The sequence below is a fragment of the Haemaphysalis longicornis genome, unplaced genomic scaffold (genome assembly GCF_048455015.1).
Source record: "Haemaphysalis longicornis isolate Haplotype H1 unplaced genomic scaffold, Haemaphysalis longicornis Haplotype H1 scaffold_5, whole genome shotgun sequence".
NCBI lineage: Eukaryota > Metazoa > Arthropoda > Arachnida > Ixodida > Ixodidae > Haemaphysalis > Haemaphysalis longicornis.
In genome coordinates this window covers 72028599-72049074 of record NW_027526385.1, presented here as the reverse complement: position 1 = coordinate 72049074, position 20476 = coordinate 72028599, and the positions used below count along the sequence as shown (strand labels likewise).

At 47.3% G+C, this 20476-nt stretch overlaps 1 protein-coding gene across 1 annotated transcript in view; it reads left to right on the top strand.

Annotated features, from left to right (window-relative positions):
* The window catches only part of LOC144139762 (uncharacterized), a 116150-nt gene that overhangs the window by 62590 nt on the left and 33084 nt on the right, over positions 1 to 20476 (top strand). Inside the window, exons 9-12 of the mRNA XM_077672025.1 lie at positions 4975 to 5049; positions 7250 to 7313; positions 16003 to 16132; positions 20247 to 20442. Of these exons, the coding sequence (XP_077528151.1) occupies positions 4975 to 5049; positions 7250 to 7313; positions 16003 to 16132; positions 20247 to 20442 (465 nt within the window). The remainder of the gene's footprint in view (positions 1 to 4974; positions 5050 to 7249; positions 7314 to 16002; positions 16133 to 20246; positions 20443 to 20476) is intronic.

The following is a 20476-nucleotide window of genomic DNA, read 5'->3' as shown; positions in this document are numbered from 1 at the left end:
ACAAAGTGCAAAGCTTAGTCATGTCATGCATAGTTTAGGATTCACGGAAACACTGCGAACAGTGGGACAAAGCAGGCAGTTGGCACGACAAGAGCAATTGGGTTCCTTTTGAAACACTGCCACACAAGGGTGAAATATGATCGTGAAAGGACGCGTTTCGGATCAGCCGCTCTCGCGCTCGTACTGCCTGGTAGAGATTTTGCCGTACCGCGTCGAAAACCGGATCGCTCGGTTGCACATGTGTGTGCCCCTTCAAGCCCGTTCTACATCGCTCGAATTTCGCCTGCGAATTCGCAGCTGCGGCGCAGCTCGTGCTCCACAACGATCTATTTTAGGGCCGAAGCCCCTCAGGGGCTCGGGTTGTTTTCGTCTCCTGTCGGCGTCGTAATCGTCGTATCATGTAGTCACGGTATAAAACACCGGGAAAGTTGGTACGCCTCGCGCTAGAACGTAACGCGTACTAAAAAACACCGGGACACTGGTTTACGCCCCCAACTAGAGAGCTTCGTGCTTCAAAGACACGAGACTTTTACAGCAAAGCTGTATACCTCTACCTCTCAACGGTTTCATCTCCGTTGGCAAAAAATGACAAGGCGCCAAGAATACATTTATACACTGCATGCTTAGCCCTTACCCAGGTTTCACGTTAGAGGAGATGGCCCGGGATTTTTACATACTAAAAAAATTTGTATATAAAACCCATACTTTTGGCGATACACACACGAGCGCCTGACGAGGATCATTTTTCCCGATTTTAGCGCACCGGGATCTCGCTAAAAGTTGGTCCCACTACTAGTAAGTTAGTACAAAATTACTAGATGAGTAGGCTAGTAGTCAGTAGACCCTTATTTCAAACCAACAATACTTATGCCAAGCGGCGTTCACAGGAGAAGTTAGTGTTTCAAACATATGACAATTCGCCCCAACTAGAATAGATCGTTTTGCCACAGAAGTGGCGCCGCAACTGCGAATTCGCAGGCGAAATTCGCATCCTGTAGAACATGCTTAAGCCCCAAAATCGAGGCCGGATAGAGCACATACTTCGGTATTTTCGCATCGGACAGGAGCTTGGGTTCTTACGATGAAGCATAAGAAGGATGAAAAAAACTTGGATCAGCCCGAGAAGCCGTTGCTATAACGACGGCGTCGCTAAAAGAAGAAGTGGAGCCTGTGTTAACGAACAAATTTGTTATACCCCTACTCGAGCACACGACTTAAAAGGGCCCTAAACAGGTTTCCAAAGGTTGCGATTTTACATGCGCAGTCGATGAAGTACTATCCAAGGAAGGTCGGGTCACAAAAATGGTTTAAAATCGTTGATTATCAGCCGCGTTATCGTTCATTAAAACGGGCTAGCAATAAGGCCTGTAGTTTCCACCGTCTGATCGTGCCTACAAAGCCCTGTGGAAGCTATGACGTCACCGACCCGGCGAAAGACCACCTAGAGAAACCAGACAAGGCCCTTGCGTGTTCGAGATAGGCGCAGCCATTGGTTCCTCTTGGTGGTACGTCACACTTATTGCAGCAGCCGACAATACCGCTCCGCCTACTACTGATGTACGGGGACCGTCGGCGGTCGGCCAGCATCGAGCTGCCGTGAGGCCGTGCTGGCGTCGTGCATCAGCTTTAGAATAGGGGAAACGAGTATTTCAAGGTCAAATATGGAGGTCCCAAAACAACATGCTCGCTCATGCCAATAATTGAAAATTCGGACCGACGCCTACGCGCCCGCTAGAGTTTCTGCATGCTGCGCTGTTGCGGCGAACAGGTCCATTTGAGGTCGGCAGAAAAGGCTTAGCATCGCCGCAGTTATTACGTCATCGCTTTACGCCGCAGCGCCGACAACGATCACCAACGCAATCTTTCTCTGCACTATGACCCCCTCTCACGCATTTATAAACTGATTTTCAGCAATAGGCCCGCCCAGGCGGGCGGTGACAAGTTTTAGCTGCTGCTGCGTATGCCGTATCGTGCATACGACACGCAGTGGCTCCTTTTCAGCCGTGCAGGCAGATGCTTGCCGCGGTCGCGCCCGTAGCGGCGTTTCCACCTGCAGAGAACCTCCGTGTTTTTTATCGTTATTCGTACCTTGTAAACGACGCGTTGTATCGGCAAACTCAGCTAAGCTCGTGCGATGGATGGCGACGATCGACATTCGTCCTTAACTAAGATACGCCGTGCCGCCGGAGCCGGAGCGCCGCTCGCCAGAACCGCACCCGCGTTTCGCTAAGAGCCGGGAACGCTGATTGGCTACAGCATTTAAAGGGGTTCACCAATAGCGGCACTGTACTGTGCAGTGCTTCACGAGTCATAGAGGCTTCATCAGAGCCAAAAAATGTACGTCAGAGAGCGGCAGAGTGGTGACGTGAACACGTAGGTAAGCAAGGAAAGAAAGAACGTACCTTTTTTCCATGCGTTTGCGGCCGCTGGTTTGCCCAGAGGTGTCATATTTGGCATACGTTTTTGTTAAGGGGTATTCTCACGATTCCACTGTCGAAATGGAAACCTTCAGAAGCCTATTTATGGCCCCTTTAATGGATATTTCGGGAAGAACGGAGGAATCCAAGAAGCCTAGGGAAAACCAGAGGTGAAAGATAGGAAAAATGATATGGGGATTCATGAAAGGAACAGATATGGCTGATGTGGTAAGTGGCCCGAGATCGCAGGTTCGATCGCCGTCCGCACCGTATTTACTGCAAACTCTGTATAAGAAAATCTTCGGTAGAAAAAAAAACTTGCTTCGTTATAAGCGATACTTCGTTAGAAGCGGGGATGATGCTGCGCTTTCTGTGCACTACAGTTGGGATAGTAAAACACTTAGGTTAAATCAAGGTGTGGATCAAAGGGATTTTGTTTTAAAGGAGCCATGAAGTGGTTCGGTTCATTAACAGGATCGTTTTGTCCCAATAACAATGACACCAATTTTATGAAAAAATTGAAATACGTAACTGAGATATTAAGGAAAACAGATGAAGCAGCAGTGACGACTGCACAGCCAGTTTTAAGCAGATTTTTATGACGTCACAGAATCTTGTTTGTGCGATTGGCGGCCGCCAAACTAAGCCACAGCGAAGAAACATGAGTCGACGATTGTAGTGGGTCCTCTAGTTTCTTTGGATAACACAAAGTCGCGGGTTCGATTACAGGCCATGGCGACCGCTTTTCTGATGGAGGCGAAAAGCAAAAACGCCCGTGTGCACGAGATTTCGGCGCACGCTAAAGATCCCCAGGTGGTCAAAATTAATCCGGAGCCCTCTACTACGGCGTGCTTCATCGCCTGCGCTGCGTCGGCCCGTTAAACCCTAAAATCAATCAATTAGTTTCTTTGGATCATATTGCTTGAATGCTATCGTGCAGGTAACATATTGAAAACTGTTTTTAGCACCTGCCCGTGTTGCCTTACCTCTGCCCATACTACGTCACTGTACCGCGAAATTTGAAAGCCTCTTATTATTTTCTGTTTTTATTTCGTTTAAAAACACCTTTCGTGGTGGAAATGGGGCTTGTGATTCACCAAAGTCTAGTTCTCTCAAACTCAACAAAGTTGTGTTTTTCCTCATGGCCCCTTTAACAAGAGTTTACTGCATTTTTGATGAAAATGAGAAAAATTTAAGGGCAGCTTATGAACTCCCAGGGCTTTGAATTAACCTGTAGCCGTCCTCTACCCCAAGCCTGTCGGGCTTCCTGTAGCATGGGAACATTAGAAGCTGAATTTCATCACAGTCTTCAGACATAAGATGCTTTGCTCGTACCTGCACAACCATCAAGATTTGTGTTGGTGTTGGTGAAATCCATACCGATTATACTTTCAGTGTTTTCCCCTCGATTACACAGTATGGTACTATATAAAATTAAACTTATCACTGAAATTATGGCATTGGTACAGTGGGAGCACGTATACATATTGGAATGGGTATTAGCTTATTAGCGATATCTTGATAATATCTTGATAGCTTATTAGCGATCAAGATATTAGCTCATTCGTCGGAATATGCAAATATTCTCTACAAGCTTTAAGCTTTTCCTATCTTTTCTGTTCCTTCTTTTCCGGGAGATATTGTACTGCGACGGTTTACGAAGATTGATTCTAGAATTAAAACGTTGAGCCGCATAAAGCGGGCCTGTTTTTAAATGCCGACACACATGTTGGCACAGCGTAGTATTAACGGTGGTGTTCTACGCATCTATCTGAGCCAAAAGAAATTTGAAAGGATTCGTGCTGCGCAAGGGAACTAATTTGGAGCGCTCGATCAAGCTTCTCCTTTCTCTTATCAAACGGTGGGCAGCACGTCAACTCTGAAAATGTCTTCTCACTAAACACATACTCGGGCGAGCATGAGATCCTCAAAGCCGCGGGAAACCGCACTACAATAACTTCAGTTGTGACACTGCATTGCCTTCAACACCAGCCCAATCAACGCGCGTTGCAAGAGGTCAAATTTTTTTTAGAGCGAGAGCACTACTACGCGGCATCCTTCAAGGTCATTTATCACGTCGTAAGTGACCTTCAGCTGCCGGCGCGGCAGCTGTGCTTATTTTTATTATCGCTTCACTCGCTTGGAGCCGCTCCGCTGCTGTACCACGCGACTAGGCGAGGGTAAACCGGCTGCTTCGCCTACGCTGGGTCGCTCATTCTCGCCATCGGCGGTGCCCTAGCTAGGCCTTATGTGCGTGCCGTTCTGTGCAAGCGAAAAGATGAATCCAGTCATCCAGTAGATATATTTAGACGACAGGCTGCGAAATCTTAGGCAAAGGCAAACTTTCACGAAAGTCTGTATGCATAGCCTGTTTTCGCCTGTGATATCTGGGTTTAGAAGGGTTATACCTTCGCCATTTCCTGCGTATTATAAAGCAGCGCCAGAGATAACCGTATCTATAGTTGTGTCGGCGTTGGCGCTTGCGTCAACACGTGACGATGCTGCGGTCGATGTTCTGAGGAGGTGCTGGCGATGTTGACGTGATGTTTCCTCGCAGCCTCCTGACGTTTCGGGGATTGCCAACCACCTGCGTAAGCTGCTGCAGCAAGGACGCTTCAAAGTTGTGCAGGAGGTGCGTGCTTACTGCTGGCTTAGTCAGAACATTGGCTGCGTACAGGTTGAGTATGTTTACTGAGTGTCTGACTGAGTGGCTGACTGACTGACTGACTGACTGACGGACTAACTGACTTACTGACTGACTGACTGACTCACTCACTCACTCACTCACTCACTCACTCACTCACTCACTCACTCACTCACTCACTCACTCACTCACTCACTCACTCACTCACTCACTCACTCACTCACTCACTCACCCACTCACCCACTCACTCACTCACTCACTCACTCACTCACCCACTCACCCACTCACTCACTCACTCACTCACTCACTCACTCACTCACTCACTCACTCACTCACTCACTCACTCACTCACTCGCTCACTTACTGCACCCACTCACTCACTCCCTCACTCACTCACTCAGTGAGTCAGTCAGTCAATCACTGAGTTAATGGGGGAGTGAGTGAGTGAGTGAGTTATTGAGTGAGTGAGTGAGCCAGTCAGTCAGTCAGTCAGTGACTCACTCACTCACTGACAAACAGACTTAATGATAAAAGTAATGAATGAATGACAAGCTAACCAACTAGATGACAAGCTAGCTAACTGACTGAATAATTGACGAACTAAGTGAGTAACTAACGAACTAAATAAGTGAACAACTAAGTAAATGAATGAATAGCCCGCGTAACCAACACATTTGTTTCTTAACTGACCTGTTTTAACTGGGCTGCTTGTGTTAACCTGATGAACTTAGCATGAGTATCCTTAGTGCTGTCTGAACCCCCCTTACCTCCTCAAACCTCAACCCCTCATTTCGCCAAAGCGACGAGCAGCCACTTACCATAACCTGTCTCTGTAGGTTCAGTGCCACACTAGAATTCAACGTCCCAACTTTCGACCTTCTCTCATCTCCGGGCTCAATTTCTGAATTCGAACTTCTTTTAAGGCGTTATGCGGTTAAAAAAATACGTCTCCGAAAAAAAATCAAAATCCTTTTCTAAAGAGAAAGATGGTTAAAAGGCGAAGCTTTCTCCCATGGAACTTGAGTCGAAGTCCAAAATCCACACTGCGTCGACGGTTCCGGAACGACGCAATCGGATAGACGTCGGCTTCACTACGCAAGGGACCCAGGCTCGATACCGACCACGGAACCGTTTTTTTATTGAGGCGTTGATGTACGCCTCAATAAAAAAAAACATATTTCGCTTATCAACATCATCGTCTTGTGAAACCCATTCGGAATAGATGGTTTTCTTGCAGTGCGTTCTGGCGCAACATCAACGCCATCAGTGAGGAATAGGAAGCTTCGCTTTAAAATGCGAGCAGGGGAGCGGGGGCCGGGAAGCGTGTCACAGCTTCCCAAGAACCATTGCAAGTCCCCGTTGATTTACAGCGGCCCACGTTGCGTTAAACCTTATCTGCTATATATTATTGCATACGCTTTGCGAAGTTCACAAATGAAGTTATATTACTCGAATCATTATAAAACGTAACCGGGCTATCTCCACCAACGTGAAACCTTGGGAGGGGCGAAGCCTGCAGTGTATAAGTGTATTATTATTGGTGCCTTGGCGTTTTTGCCAACGGAAACGAAGCTATTAGGGGGAAAGGTACACAGCTTTGCTGTAAAAGTCTCGCGTCTTTGAAGCACGAAGCGTTCTAGCGCGAGGCATAAACGAGTGTCTCGGTGTTTTAGTACTGTGACTACATGAAACGACGGCTACGACGACGACGTGAGACGCCAACACCGCGAGCCCATTAAGGGGCTTCGCCCCTAAAAGAAACAACAGCACGGGAGGAGGGTCGGGGAAGGGCTGTGAGAAATGGGACGCAGCGCGCTACTGGAAATGGCAATGGCTACCATGCGGAACGAGCTTCAGGGGGTGTTGTCCACAGGGCAAGGCAATTGCTGACGAGCCCGGCCTCTTAGTTCAGCAGAAAGGTCAGCAGCAGACCAACAGAAGGTCCAACTAGGCTTTCGTCAATCTTCACATTCTTAGAAAGTTCAACGCATCCCCTCGAATTTTTGTTTACTTGGCTGAGGTTTGTAGTTGACTTTAAGAACCCTGTACATACATGCATGTAGGTATGTATGACTGCGGTCTGTGCAGGGTTGTTTGAGAACACGAACTTGCCGCGCAGATGAAGCCATTTGAAACAACTAAGCTCGTACAAAGCTTTCGTGTGATTTTCTTTTTCTACACGTGACAGGCCATCGCGCGGTACACGAGTATGACGAGAGACCTCAACAAATACATCACCACCGATATCAAAGGTAAGCGCGCTATGCCTAACCCTAAAGATTGATCCTTCTGCATTCATTTTTGAAAGCGACGCCCGCGCACAGCCAGTGGAAGATTTTCGGAGCATTGCAAGCAAGAATACGTCACCTTGCCTCCATTCGTCCCTTCTTCTAGGCTGCAAGGATTTATCCATTTCCATCGCATTTTACCGCCGGTGCCAAACCGGGAACAGTACTGCTGAGATTTGCATTTATTCAATACACCTTGTTATTAGACAAGCCAGCTTCGGGTCGATTTGTAAGTTCGCGTTGTTTGGGTACCGTATGTATGTATGTGCGTATGTATGTATGTATGTATGTATGTATGTATGTATGTATGTATGTATGTATGTATGTATGTATGTATGTATGTATGTATGTATGTATGTATGTATGTATGTATGTATGTATGTATGTATGTATGTATGTATGTATGTATGTATGTATGTATGTATGTATGTATGTATGTATGTATGTATGTATGTATGTATGTATGTATGTATGTATGTATGTATGTATGTATGTATGTATGTATGTATGTATGTATGTATTCATGCATGTATGTATGTATGCAATCAAAAGTAAACTAGCACGGGTTCGTAAATTTGAGATATGAGCATAAGTTCGGGCTGTTCCGGCTGATTTTAGCTGGAGCACTGTTTTAAAAAAGTAACTTCAAGGATGCTGGCCAGGCACATGGCGGAGCAATTCTCTTAATTTCTCCGATCTGTGCTCCGTTTACGCTTGATTGCACTTGTATGTCTGCACGTATCAAGTTTGCAAGTGGGTGTGACGTGTGGGTGCGTGCGTGCGGTGTGTCTGAGCACAATATCCACTCAGTGTCCGGTATGAATACCCCTAACCCTGCCAGTGCAACCATGGATTAACTTAGTGGTTCCACGTAGCCGCGTAAGTGTATACCACCGAAATTTTCTACTCCGTCATACTCTGCGACTAAATGCGTCGACGAAAAAGTTATAGGAGCTTCATTTCCGTCCTGGTAACAACAAGACGCGCACCGGATGCTGCACTCACAGCCCATATCTACTCATAAATCCACGAGGCGCAAAAAAAAAAAAAGTTGTCGACACCGCTTTTTGCACTCTCTCGTAGCAGCCTCCGCTAGCATTGCTTCGGGGTGGTTAAGGACCTCGGGGACCTCAATAATGCAGAGCCGTCGCGCCGTCTCCCCCGAAACACTCATTTCCGCCCGGCACACCACTTCGCAAGAGAGTTCGCAATGTTCAATTCGACCATCCCGTCTTATTGCGTTTCCTTTTTCCCCTTTCTTATGTTGTCTCGCGGAGGCGACAAATGAGACCCGACAGGATGAGCTAGGGCTCTCCAGCCTCGGTGGACGGAGCCTTGACATCAGCAGCTCTGCCGGAGCTATCAATGCGTAATGCGGAGACGCGCAGACCGTGGCGAAGGCGGCGATATCCTCCGCACGAATCGAAAATGAAACCGTAACACTTTGCTGTGATGTAATCGAGAATATATATATATATATATATATATATATATATATATATATATATATATGAGAAAGAAAGAGGGGTGAAGCAAGATGGTGAGCAAAGGGGAAAAAAATCTTGTGACAAAGGGGCAGCTGCAGCCTGCTGCCAAGGTTTCAACAAGAGGACTTGTCTTCGTTACGACCCTGACGAAGACAAGTCCCCTATCAAAACCCTTGCACTCGGCTGAGGTGGGGGCATTTGCCTCTGCGGTTTAGTCTGCAAAGGGGTTTAGTTTCACCGTGACATCTGTGACGCGGCTATTTTCGTGGTTATTTTTCTCAGAGATTACTTAAAGGGCAGGAGTAGACTTGCCTCCCTCTCCCCCTGCATATCTGAGGATTGTTTTGCCTTGTACGGTGCAGTAATCTGTTGACTTCGGGTGTCGATTGAATTTTTGAAAGAAACGGCCAAATTTTCAAAGCGAAAGCTTTCTTAGTGGGACTGGTGGCGTCCTGTGCAAAAACTAATGTATTTCCACATAGACCGGTCGGTCGACCGAAAAGATGTGATAAGATCTCTGGACACACAGCGCATGCGTGAAACCGAGCTTCCATTGTGTCAAGACAGTTACTTGAAAATCGCGAAAATAACGGTTGTAGATAAAACAATGCACACATTGATAATGAAGGAGTGCAATGGTATTCCGCTATCTCCTAAACCAAGCATCGATATACTTTTCGATCGTTAATTTAGATGCGGTTAGTTGATGCGCGAAAATTTGTCACGTGGGTTCCTTCATCGTTGGCGATTTTGGTCTTTGAAGGTTTGACGATCGACTGGACGCACTTTCAACGAAGATTGGACGCAGCATTCGCGCTTCTCTCAACGTTCGTTAGGAAGGGATGGCAAAGTTTTTAGATGCAAAGCATCTCTTGCTCTCGGCTCCGTCGTCCATCGTCCGTCTGTCCGCACCTCTCCCTCTCCCTCTCCCCACCAGCATTGCGATAGCGCATGCGCTTCTCCTCTCCCTCTCTCCACGCCAGCTGTGCGATACCGCAGCTGTGCGATAAACGCGCATGCGCGTCTCCTCTCTCATCTCCTCCGCTCCACTCCATCGGTTCTATATAATAAACCCGGTCCGCGCGCCGCTCCCTCAGTTGCTGCTTCGGTTGAGTCACGCTGCGCCGTCCGGAGTTCCGTCATTTTCCGTTATTTGGATACCCAATCTCATGAACGCATCGGAACCTCCGAGATGCTTCGCATCAACTCAGGGTTCCCTCGCGGGCAGGTGGTGTCATTTTTTCCCTGTGAACCAGTTTTCGCCGTTGGAAACTTTTCGCTGCGACGATTGTCCTTGCTGTGCTCTTAAACGAATACAACGCAACCGTATTCGAGAGGTCACGCACAAATGGAGCCTTGGAATATGAAAAAAAAATACAGGTCCTCTGAACACACTATATAGGGAATGCGAAAACATTAGTGCCCCATTCCCTGATGTGCCCTGTCGTCGTCGTCATCATCGTCGTCATCATCATCATCATGATCATCATGTTTCCTTGCGCCTTTTCCTTCCTCCAAGTGTAGATAGCCTCTTATCCTATTTTACCTTTCCTTCCCTTAGGCCGTAGGCCATTCCTTTTGCATCGAAATTACACGTAAGCGAAAATAGCCCGTTTTACGAGCTTATAAGCCCTGCCTAACTTTCGTTACCTTTTGCCGGCCTCAGTCACTCGCACGGCTGTGCATACTACGTCATATGTTCTAGTGCGAGAAAGGGGCTAGTGAGGCGCATGGTCATTCCCTGTTTTCCTAATTATGTCGCTCATTTGAGCGACGTTTACGTTCAAAGTGGTGTCAGTATGATTCTAACCAGGCAACCTTTCGAATAAACCAAACTACTGTTTTGTGTGCAGGGCCCCTTAAAGGCCGAATATTTCGCCGAATATTTCGAACATTTATAAGCCGTGGCAGCAGTTTTAGTTGTATGTGGTGGTCTTGCAAATATATTCCTTGTATTGAAGTCTTCTTTTACTAATGTTTTTTTTATTCCTTGAGCTGTAGATTATTCTGTGAGTCATTCGTGAGCCATTTAGTGTGCCGTCTGTGTGCCAGCAACGCAAGATTTTGGACCTACGCAGCTAACTGATGTTTTCGCATTAATATAGACAGGAATTGCGCGAAATTTCGGACGCAAGGGAGGCCACCACATATATATGTTACAGCTAAGACGCCCGCTAATACCACTATCTAAATGCAGCCGAAGCAGTGGAAATACTATATTCCTGTGAAGCTAAATATTTACTTTCGCGCATTGGGGTTAGTATTCTTGTGTTAGAGATTTATTTATTGGTGGTTGTGCAAGCAGCGAGGTACAACATTAATGAAACCGGATGCGTGGAAGTAGCAGTGACTCTGGACCAGTTCCCGCGTAGGCTCGGTATTTTAATTTAAAGTTCGCTACCAAACGGTTTGCGAATTATTGAAATGGACACACTTCCGGATTTAATTAAGGCGGGAGCGGCAAAGCATACGTTACTTAATGAGAAAAATAAAAATTCCAGCGAACCTAAAACTGCTTACACGCATTGATGGCGAAGGCCAAGCGATTACTAAATACTTCATTACTGCTACATCGTGTTCGCGTCTCTTCTTTCTATTGCGTTTTTTTCTTCTTTGCGACAGGCTGGCCGAAATTCACACGGCATCCGTTCTTCCAGAGTTAGAGCTCTCCTCCGTGTGAACCAGTTTTATTCATATGCTGTCACGTTCCCTTGTCCTACAGCCCGGACCAGTCTGATTCTTGTTAACCAGACTTGGGAACTGGATAAACTGGAGTGGTTCATTTACTACGTGCCGTCAAATTTCGGACTAGAAAGGCCGGTATTCTTAGCCCGGTGCACGAATCATTATTTCTTGGTCAATCCCCCACAAGGGCATCTTCCATAAGTGGAACGAGTCATGGGGTAACTTTCTGCGTGACAAAAGAACGACACGAAAAATTGGCCGGCGATTACAATTCTCCGTAATGCGAAATTTGAGCACGGTGCGAACTGCAGTTTTCTCGGTGGCGGCGCTTGGATGCTGCGTTTCAGGAAGTAATCACGTCATCAGAGAAGGCACGACGGCGCGCGCTATTCTGGCGTTATCTCGTCGCACGCGGCCGCCGAAGAGCATGTCCTCGCGAGCTGAACTACTACACTACAGGACAAGCGGTTCTAAGGGATTACATTGAGTGCCACATGCACGTGTACATAGTTTCAAACATGCCCCTAGATGGCGCCATGCGTCGCTTGGCTGTGCTGACTAGGAAACGCCTATACGCGTCCAGCGCGGCCTCGGCATACCGCCCCCCCCCCCCTCACACTTTCCCCACACTTTCCTCATCCGTTTTTCTTCTCTCTCTATCACGTCTATCTTTGGTGTCCTTTTCTTTCGCTCGGTTACAACTAAAGCGATGGCGACGAGAAACCATAGCAGCAGGCACTTAAGAGCTGCGCTGTAAAATACCGGGTTGTGCTTCACTCAGTTCACTGTAAGCTAATTACCACGTTTCGGTATGATGAACGCGAATAAACTTGCAACGAAGCTCTCTATATTATCGAACGCGCACACGAATCGCGGGGTATGTATGCTTGGAAGCAGATGTGCTGGACATTCTAACTGAGGAGATAATGAGCTAATTAAAATGGGATAAGTTGTTGAAGCTGCTCGGACATTAGTGGCAGTAGAGTTGCATTAAAAAGAAGCACTTCGTCGCAAACCTTCGCTCGCTTTCCTTGATTTAGCATTTCCCTGAGTTGTCCCGGTGTCTTTTTTTTCCCCTCCCGCGCATTCGTTATTCCTCTACGCGAGCTACGCGAACAATTTTAAACCCATTTCTGGAATCGTGGGCCTGGGGCGATGAAGCGTCTGCAGAGGCGTACGCTCCCTGGTCTGATGAGTCGGACATCTGTTGCCGAAGGCGCTGGCGCGTTTACACACGGTAGCTCCCGGCGCCGAAAGAAATCGCACTTCGCTTCGCGCCGGTCTTGTTGAATAATGCAGCACAGCACGCACTCGGAGAGCTCCGAACGGCCCCTCTGACGGACGAATAATTACCCTCGACTTCTTTGCGCTGGGAGAAACGGCGACTTCGCTTCTTTTCGCACTTTTTCGCTGATTTCTCGAGCATGGACTGAGGGATTAGAAGGCCGCCGTGGAAGCTGCGTGCTTGTCGGTGCTTCGCTTAGTGCCCCGTGTGTGTGTGTGTGTGTGTGTGTGTGTGTGTGTGTGTGTGTGTGTTGTGTGTGTGTGTGTGTGTGTGTGTGTGCGTGTGTGTGTGTGTGTGTGTGCGCGCGCGTGTGCGTGTGCGTGTGCGTGTGCGTGTGCGTGCGTGTGCATGTGTGTGTGCGCGTGTGTGCGCGCGCGCGCGTGTGTGTGCGTGTAGGCGCGTGTGCGCGTGTGCGCGTGCGCGCGTGCGTGTGTGCGTGTGTGTGTGTGTGTGTGTGTGTGTGCGTGCGTGCGTGCGTGCGTGCGCGTGTGTGCGTGCGTGCGTGCGTGCGCGCGTGTGCGTGTGTGCGTCCGTGCATATGCATGTGTGCGTGCGTGTGTGTCAGTGTGTGTATGTGTATGTGTGTGTATGTGCGTGTGTGTGTGTGCATATGCATGTGGGCGTGTGTGCGTGTTCGTAGAGTGTGATAAACAATCAGCCTTTATCCGTCTTAATTTATCTTAATCCCCCCAATTCTTCATTTCTCCTTTATCCCTACTTTGATCCACAGTATACTCTATTTCTGTGTACGTTAGTTTGTTTTAATTCGGCTTAATATACCTCAAATCCACTTCATTCCCACCTTACTGATCACTAATATCAATTACTAATCAGTCACTATTTCGCCCTAATTTATTTTACATTCATTTAATTTATCTTAGTTCATCTTGATCAAGCTTACTCGATCCTAATCCACACTTATCGCACCATGCTAATTATTAATTTCAATCAGTGATCTGTCAATAAGTAACTTTGTTAATCAATATTCAGCTTCCATACGCGTCAGGAATGCTTTCCTTCGCTTTAGTAGTTTTTAATCATACGTGTCGACGCCGCGGTCAATCGATGGCACCCTTGCAATGAGACATATAAGCCTTTCGCCTTAACTAAAGAGGTCCAAGGGAGAGATCGACAGACACAGAAAGATGACTAGGACAAAGGACACACATACCTCAAACACAGAGGCATGCACAGGATGGCACTGATGATTATGATGATTATGATGAAATACGTCTATTGAACTACTGGGGATGGGGAAGGAGAGAATAACGAGAATGAGCTGTGGGTGGCCTTATTCGTCCGGTAGGCCACGTGATGGCAATAAAATTTCTGAAAAATTCCACAAGTTATAAAACGCTGACGCCACCAGTGAAAAATAGGCCTGCAGCAAAATTAGATAGTCAGTAGTACGGCATTATGCTTAAATGGCGAAATACAAAAGGTAAATACAAAGGGGGGATAGGCGTGGACGGTGACAGCGGCACCTGTTTCCCTGGCAACAAGCAGAAAAAATATCGTTCCTGGTGCAGAGATGGTAAAAGTTGGGGCTGCGTAATCAATATTTTACGAACACGTGTATAAAAAATGATGAACCCTTCTTTGTTTTATCCCGAATTTGATTAATTGCCCTCTCCTTGTCTGTCGTAGCAGCAAAAAACAGAAAACAAACAAACAAACGCTGAAATAACTTTTTGCGAACAAAAGAAGGACCATGGGCACGCGTAACTCTACCGGTATAAGTGAAGGTATGTGCGCGTTCACATAATTCTGCCTTCGCAGACATAATTGCCAGGTCTTTTTTTCCTTTTCTTCGTTTAACCCGTACCACGTAAGGCAAGGGTAGTTAGTATAGGACGTCGCGATATTGAGGACACCACGTCCAGCGTCTCGAATTCCGGAGTGGCCCGCAGATTTTTAATTAATTTCTCGGCTCGAAGTTTAATACACATCCCAGATCCCTCCTGAAAATGAACTCACCATGCATTGAAAAAACACCGAAAAAACAAATTTCCTGTTTCAGTAGATAGAAAGTGAACGCAGTTGCGAAGTTTCCCTTTTTATGAAAGCAGTAGTAATATATGAGCCTACAAAATTAAATTTGCATGGAGAGATAGCAGACAGATGAGTAAGTAGATAGGTTATTATATTTATTGGTAGATATGTTAGTATTCGTAGAGAAAAGGCAAATGTTTGGTTCCGAGACGGTTCGGAGAGTTTGAATGGCGAGCTTGAATTGCCGCCATTGCTTTATTCAGCCCTATAGTTTCGCTACTAAGTACCGCTAATGCACCAGTTCCAACGAAAACGGTGGATGGGGCAGTGTTATGGCAGGACGCACACCATATGCAATTATGCGGACGTTTAATTCGTAATTGAAGCGAGAAAATAGGTCTGACCTGCAAAAACCACGCTGACGCCACCAGCGAAAAACAGGCCGGCAGTAAAAATAAATGATCAGTAGTACGGTATTACGCTGGAATGGCGAAATACAAAAGTTTAATTGGTGACATAGGCGCGGATTGTGATCAGTGGTGTTTCCTGGCAACATGCAGAAAAAAGGTCGTTCCTGGAGTTGAGTGGAAGAGCCTGGCAATCAAAGAAACCAAAGACGCCGAGAAAGTGCTTGGCAAAACAAAAGCCGATAAGAACAAATTTCAGCAATCGAATTGCACATAAAAATACGTGGCAAATGCATCAATTTTGGAGAGTCGAAGTGTACGTAAATGCACATGTCAAATACACAGAGGGGGGAAGCTGGCAGTGAATTTAGCATCTATATCTCAAAAACGTCTTTTATTTGCATCTTGAATTTGTGCTAGAAGTATCACCACTGAGTTGGTTGAATGCAGCAGGAACATAGTACGGTCTCGTCCAACGTCCATACATTGTATTGCAACTGGGAATGAAGTAAAGCTCTAATGGTCGGAGATCACTTGCAGGGTTACACAACGCTTGAAAATTATTTTTTCAGAAATGCTTCAAAATAATGGTTTCGCCCAACATAAGATCAAGTGCAATAGGGGCAGGAGGGGGCTGTGCCTGCAAAGCTGCAGTAGAAAGGTTATTTCGGGTAAGTGCGTTATCTGAAGTTTCTTGCGTAGTGCAGTCTTGTATCAGTCGTCGCGGTTGCCCGTTCAGGAACCTGAGCCTGTCTAGGCAGCTCAGTTGTGAAAATCGCCGCGATTTCGATGCGCAGGTGATTTGGAGGCGGCGATGGCCGCTGAAATGGACGCCCAAACCGAGCTGCAGGAGTCCCGCATCGTGGTCGTGATGGCTCAGTACACCACGGTACTCGCCTGGCTGAGCAAGATGGCCGACAATTTAGGGTCAGTTCGACAACATCTGACAAGACGCCAGGTCTACTTACGATTCAAATGAAGTCAAAACAGCGCTAACAAACTGGCGAAGGAAAGCGAACACATGGCGCGGACTAGCAACTGTCTGTTTATTCGGCGGGCAGCGAAGTATAGCACAGGAAATATACCTTGTCCCGTTTTTAGTGCTGTTTTAATTTCCGTTGAATATGCATTAACTGGCTCAAGTGCCGTCTTAACTCAGTATGCTTACGGTCCTAGCAGGCGGCCTTTTGTTTCCAGATAGGTACAGGTCCGGTACTTCCTGCATGCACTAAGCGCCATCTAGTGGTTCGCTTAGAACACTGCTTATATTCTGTTCAACAACAGCTGAAAGATGTTAATCGACCAGATTTAGGGGATATCCCGAAGGCGGAGCAAGTTTATACGAAGGAAGTTTTCACATCCACCTCAATGCAGTCGTACGGCTAGAAAGCCGTAGTACAAAGTACATGAAGTATAAGTAAAGTACAAAGTACAAAGCCGTAGCCATACGACTACGCTTGTACAGCTTTCTCAGAAACTTCGCAGTTGAAGAAAAACTCCCACCTCCCCTCGCGGGAACCCCTGTGTAGATGCGACGCATAGGGGGTTGAAGGCAGCGTAGGACAGCGGAGGAACGGCGCTGGAACGATGGAGCGGAGCGGCGCAGGCACCGCGTTTTATAGTGCGCATAACGGTGAGGGGACGCGCCGGCGCCAGTGCGTCTGCCGCGGCTATGACGCAACACAATCCACACACAATCCACTTTAATTCAATCCAGTCCAAATCCAATCCAATCCAAGCCAAGCCAATCCAGTCCAATCGAATCCAATCGAATCCAATCCAATGCCCCTCGCGAGAGAGTGTTCGCTATCGGAAAGGAGAGGGGGTGAGCGGCGGAGAGCGAAGCTGGCGCGGCGAGGAGAATGGGGGAAGGGTGGACGCCGACAACGACGACGACGCCGACGCCGGATGCAGGGACAACGCGGGTGAATGAGATGCCTTCGCATCTAAAAATTCGTCCTGGTCCAGGACTCGAACATGAGACCACCGCTTAACCGGAGAAGTTGCTCTACCAACTGAGCTTCCTTTCTTCGCAACTGCTGCAAGAGCGCAGCTATTAGGCCTCAGTAGCCTAAGGGTAGAACCGTAGCTTTTTGACGCGAATGGTCAGGGTTCGAGCTCTAGCAGTGCAAAACGTCTTGAAGGAGCCGTGAATTTTTTAAGTGCGAATGCACTTCTTAAGCGAGCCTGAATCGTCCGCCGCCGTCGTCCGCATAGCAACAGCTGCGGGTGCGCGCGCTCCTCGTCTTCCCTAGCAACGGGGGGAGATGGGCGCGCGCTACTCTCCTCCTCCTCTCTCCGCTCAGTGACTGCGGGTGTTGGGCGCCTCCTCTCCACTTCGGGCGGGAGAGCTCTCGCTCGCGTAGCGGGCGCTCCGCATTCCGACGCGTGAGGGCGCTCGTGTAGCGGCCGCGTGGCGCGGGAGGGTATTCGTCGAGCGCGCGCCATCGTCGAGAGCGGTCGCTGGTCCTGCATCTCGATAACGATGATGGCGGACCGGGCAACGGTACCAGCAATAACGAGTAAAATATCTTTCTTTGTAGTTGTGTGCGTGTGTGTAATCTCTCGACTACTCATTAAGATCACGATATCCACCGTAATCGCGCAATCAACAACCGTGCATTCGCACTTACACACTCTCCCCCTCGGGGAAGTGCGAGGGAATTTTTTACTCTAAAATTACCTCTTGGCTGACATCCACGCATTATTTTCGTCGATGGGGTTAGTTTGGTATCTTTTAGGTCGGTTTACGGGCGGGCCATCACATATCAACACAACGTTCTGCATCTTCCAGGAAGTCCCGGGCTTATACCTATCATGGAACGGAATACGGCTTCTAGCAGGCTGCGGTTATGATGATGGTGATGACAACGACCATGACGAGTACGATGCTGATGAGTATGATAACAGCAGATGGATCTTTCATTTCAGGGGTTGTGGCACGTGCCACCTGACCTATATTCTGTGCACCTATAGTAATCGTTTTCCTGCACCAAGAATTACGTAACGTAATGTGTCACGTGGCCACACGCGTAAACCATTCTCAATATAAGCGTGACGCACATCTCAGGCGGGCTGATGCAGCATTGCTAAACGACGGTCTAAAGAGACGAGAACGAGAACCGTGCTAAGGCGAAACGTTAATTCAAACGGGGAACTAAACTATTTCTTTATTTGTTGCCATTTAAAATCTGAGACTGGGCTAGCGAAGCAGCTGTGGCATATCGTAAGGTATGCTTCCCTGTTAGGCCAGTATTCTTTGGGATATTGCACACTCGCTATGTGAATCAGCACTCTCAGTTTCGATATGTCGCCATATCCATCAAATTGTCAGCACAGCAAGGAAAATGGCCGTCTGAAATGTGGGGCAGTGGCATTAAACCCTTTTCTGCCGTGCTTTCCCTAAACTATTATGTTGTTTTCTATAATACCACGGTTCACACAGAGTTTAAACTTTCCCCTGTCATAGCTTTAATTGCCCGCCGTATCATAGCCTATCCTATACTATTTAGTCCTGTCCTTATTTCATCATATCAAATACTAACCCATCCAACCCCATCCCATTCAATCCTATCCGGTCCTCTCCTCTCGAATCATATATAAGCATATCCCATCCTGTCCTATGCCATAATTTCCCTCCTTATTATATCCCACCCCGTGCTCTTTTCCACTCCCATATCGAGGACTAACTTATATTCCGCCTTGTCCTCTCATGTATCATATACGAACATGTCATATTCTATCCTATCTCATCCTACCCTTCCATATCCTCTCCTATCGTATCATACGCAAACATAATCTATCCTGCCCTACCCTACCCTGCCCTATGCTCCCTCTGGTATCGAATGCTTACCTCTCATATCTTGTCCTCGCCTTTCCTCTCGAATCCGATTCAGACATACCCTGCTTTCCTATTCCCTCCTATCCTGTCTAACCCTATCATTTGCTACCCAGTCTTGTCTCAATTTTGACATCAAACACTACAGTATCTGACTACTCCGTTGTGCTTGCCCAGTCCTTTCCTTCCTTATCCTCTCTTGTCTTGTCTTGTCCTATGTTCAACTTATTTCGTGTCCTTCCCTGCAGTACAGGTACCCCTTTCACTACTCATGGTAGGTAAACGGGTGCGTTCTAATAGAGCGCAAAATAGGCCACAAAGACCCCATTTAGATTTTCTTTGAAGGGCCATGTAGACAAAATACAAGTTTGCTTCCTTAGAAACCCCGTTTTATCCCGACAACGCTGATAACAAGTTTATCGCAAACTTCTAGCAAATTATAGAGATATAAAAGAAAACAAGTGGATCAGTGGCGACTCTATAGCCGCTTTTCGGCAACTTTCTATGACGTCACAGAATCTTGTTTGTGCGCTTGGCGGCCGCCGGCCCAAATCATCGCTAAGACATATGATTGGACAATTGTAGTGGGGCCTCTAGTTCCGTTTTACCGGATCACTTGTATGCTAACGTGCAGTTATTACACTGAGAATTATGTTTTTAGTTCTGGCCCATACGACGTCACTCCTGCCCGTAACACGTCCCTGAAGCGCGAAATTTGAAACTGTTTCAGTACTTCCTGCGTTTTTCCGGTTAAAAATGACCTTCGTGGCTGGAATAGCTTAGTGAAGTATAGAAGCATAGTTTTTTTTTTAAATTAAACAATGGTGTATTTTATCTACGCGGTTCCTTTAAGGTGACAAACTACGCAGATGTCTTGATAAGGCACTTCGCAAACTTTCCTACGATGCAAGCTGCTTCGTTGTTTATTAAGGGCGCGGGTTAAGCTGACATCACGGCCACCTCTACGCATATTTAAGATTTATATACGGTTTCTAATAAACATTTTATTGGAATGTAGATGTGCTTGGGCTGCGTAAACTTTCTTGTTTTATTTATACCTTGCAACACCGTGATTCGCACTTGTCGAGATGGTTGAATTCTCGTTTTTTTGCCGCCCGTGGATGCACGTTTAAATAGCCTGTGTACTTGGTTATCAACCACGCTGCCTGCGCATTTAAATTCCCCCCTGCACATCCTGCCCAGAAATGACGGGCGCAAGTACCCGCCGGTGAACTTGGCCTCGAACATGGGCTTCGTGAACATGCTGCACCTCGTTGCCTTGTTGATTGCCTGGTGGATCAGCGTCGCATCACTGGTGCTAGGCTGCGTCGGCCTCTACCCTCTTAGCCACATGCTAGGACGTTTCGCCGAGGGCGTCTTCTCCTGTTTCATCCTACAGGTAAAAATGCCATATCCGAGACTGCAGTGACATC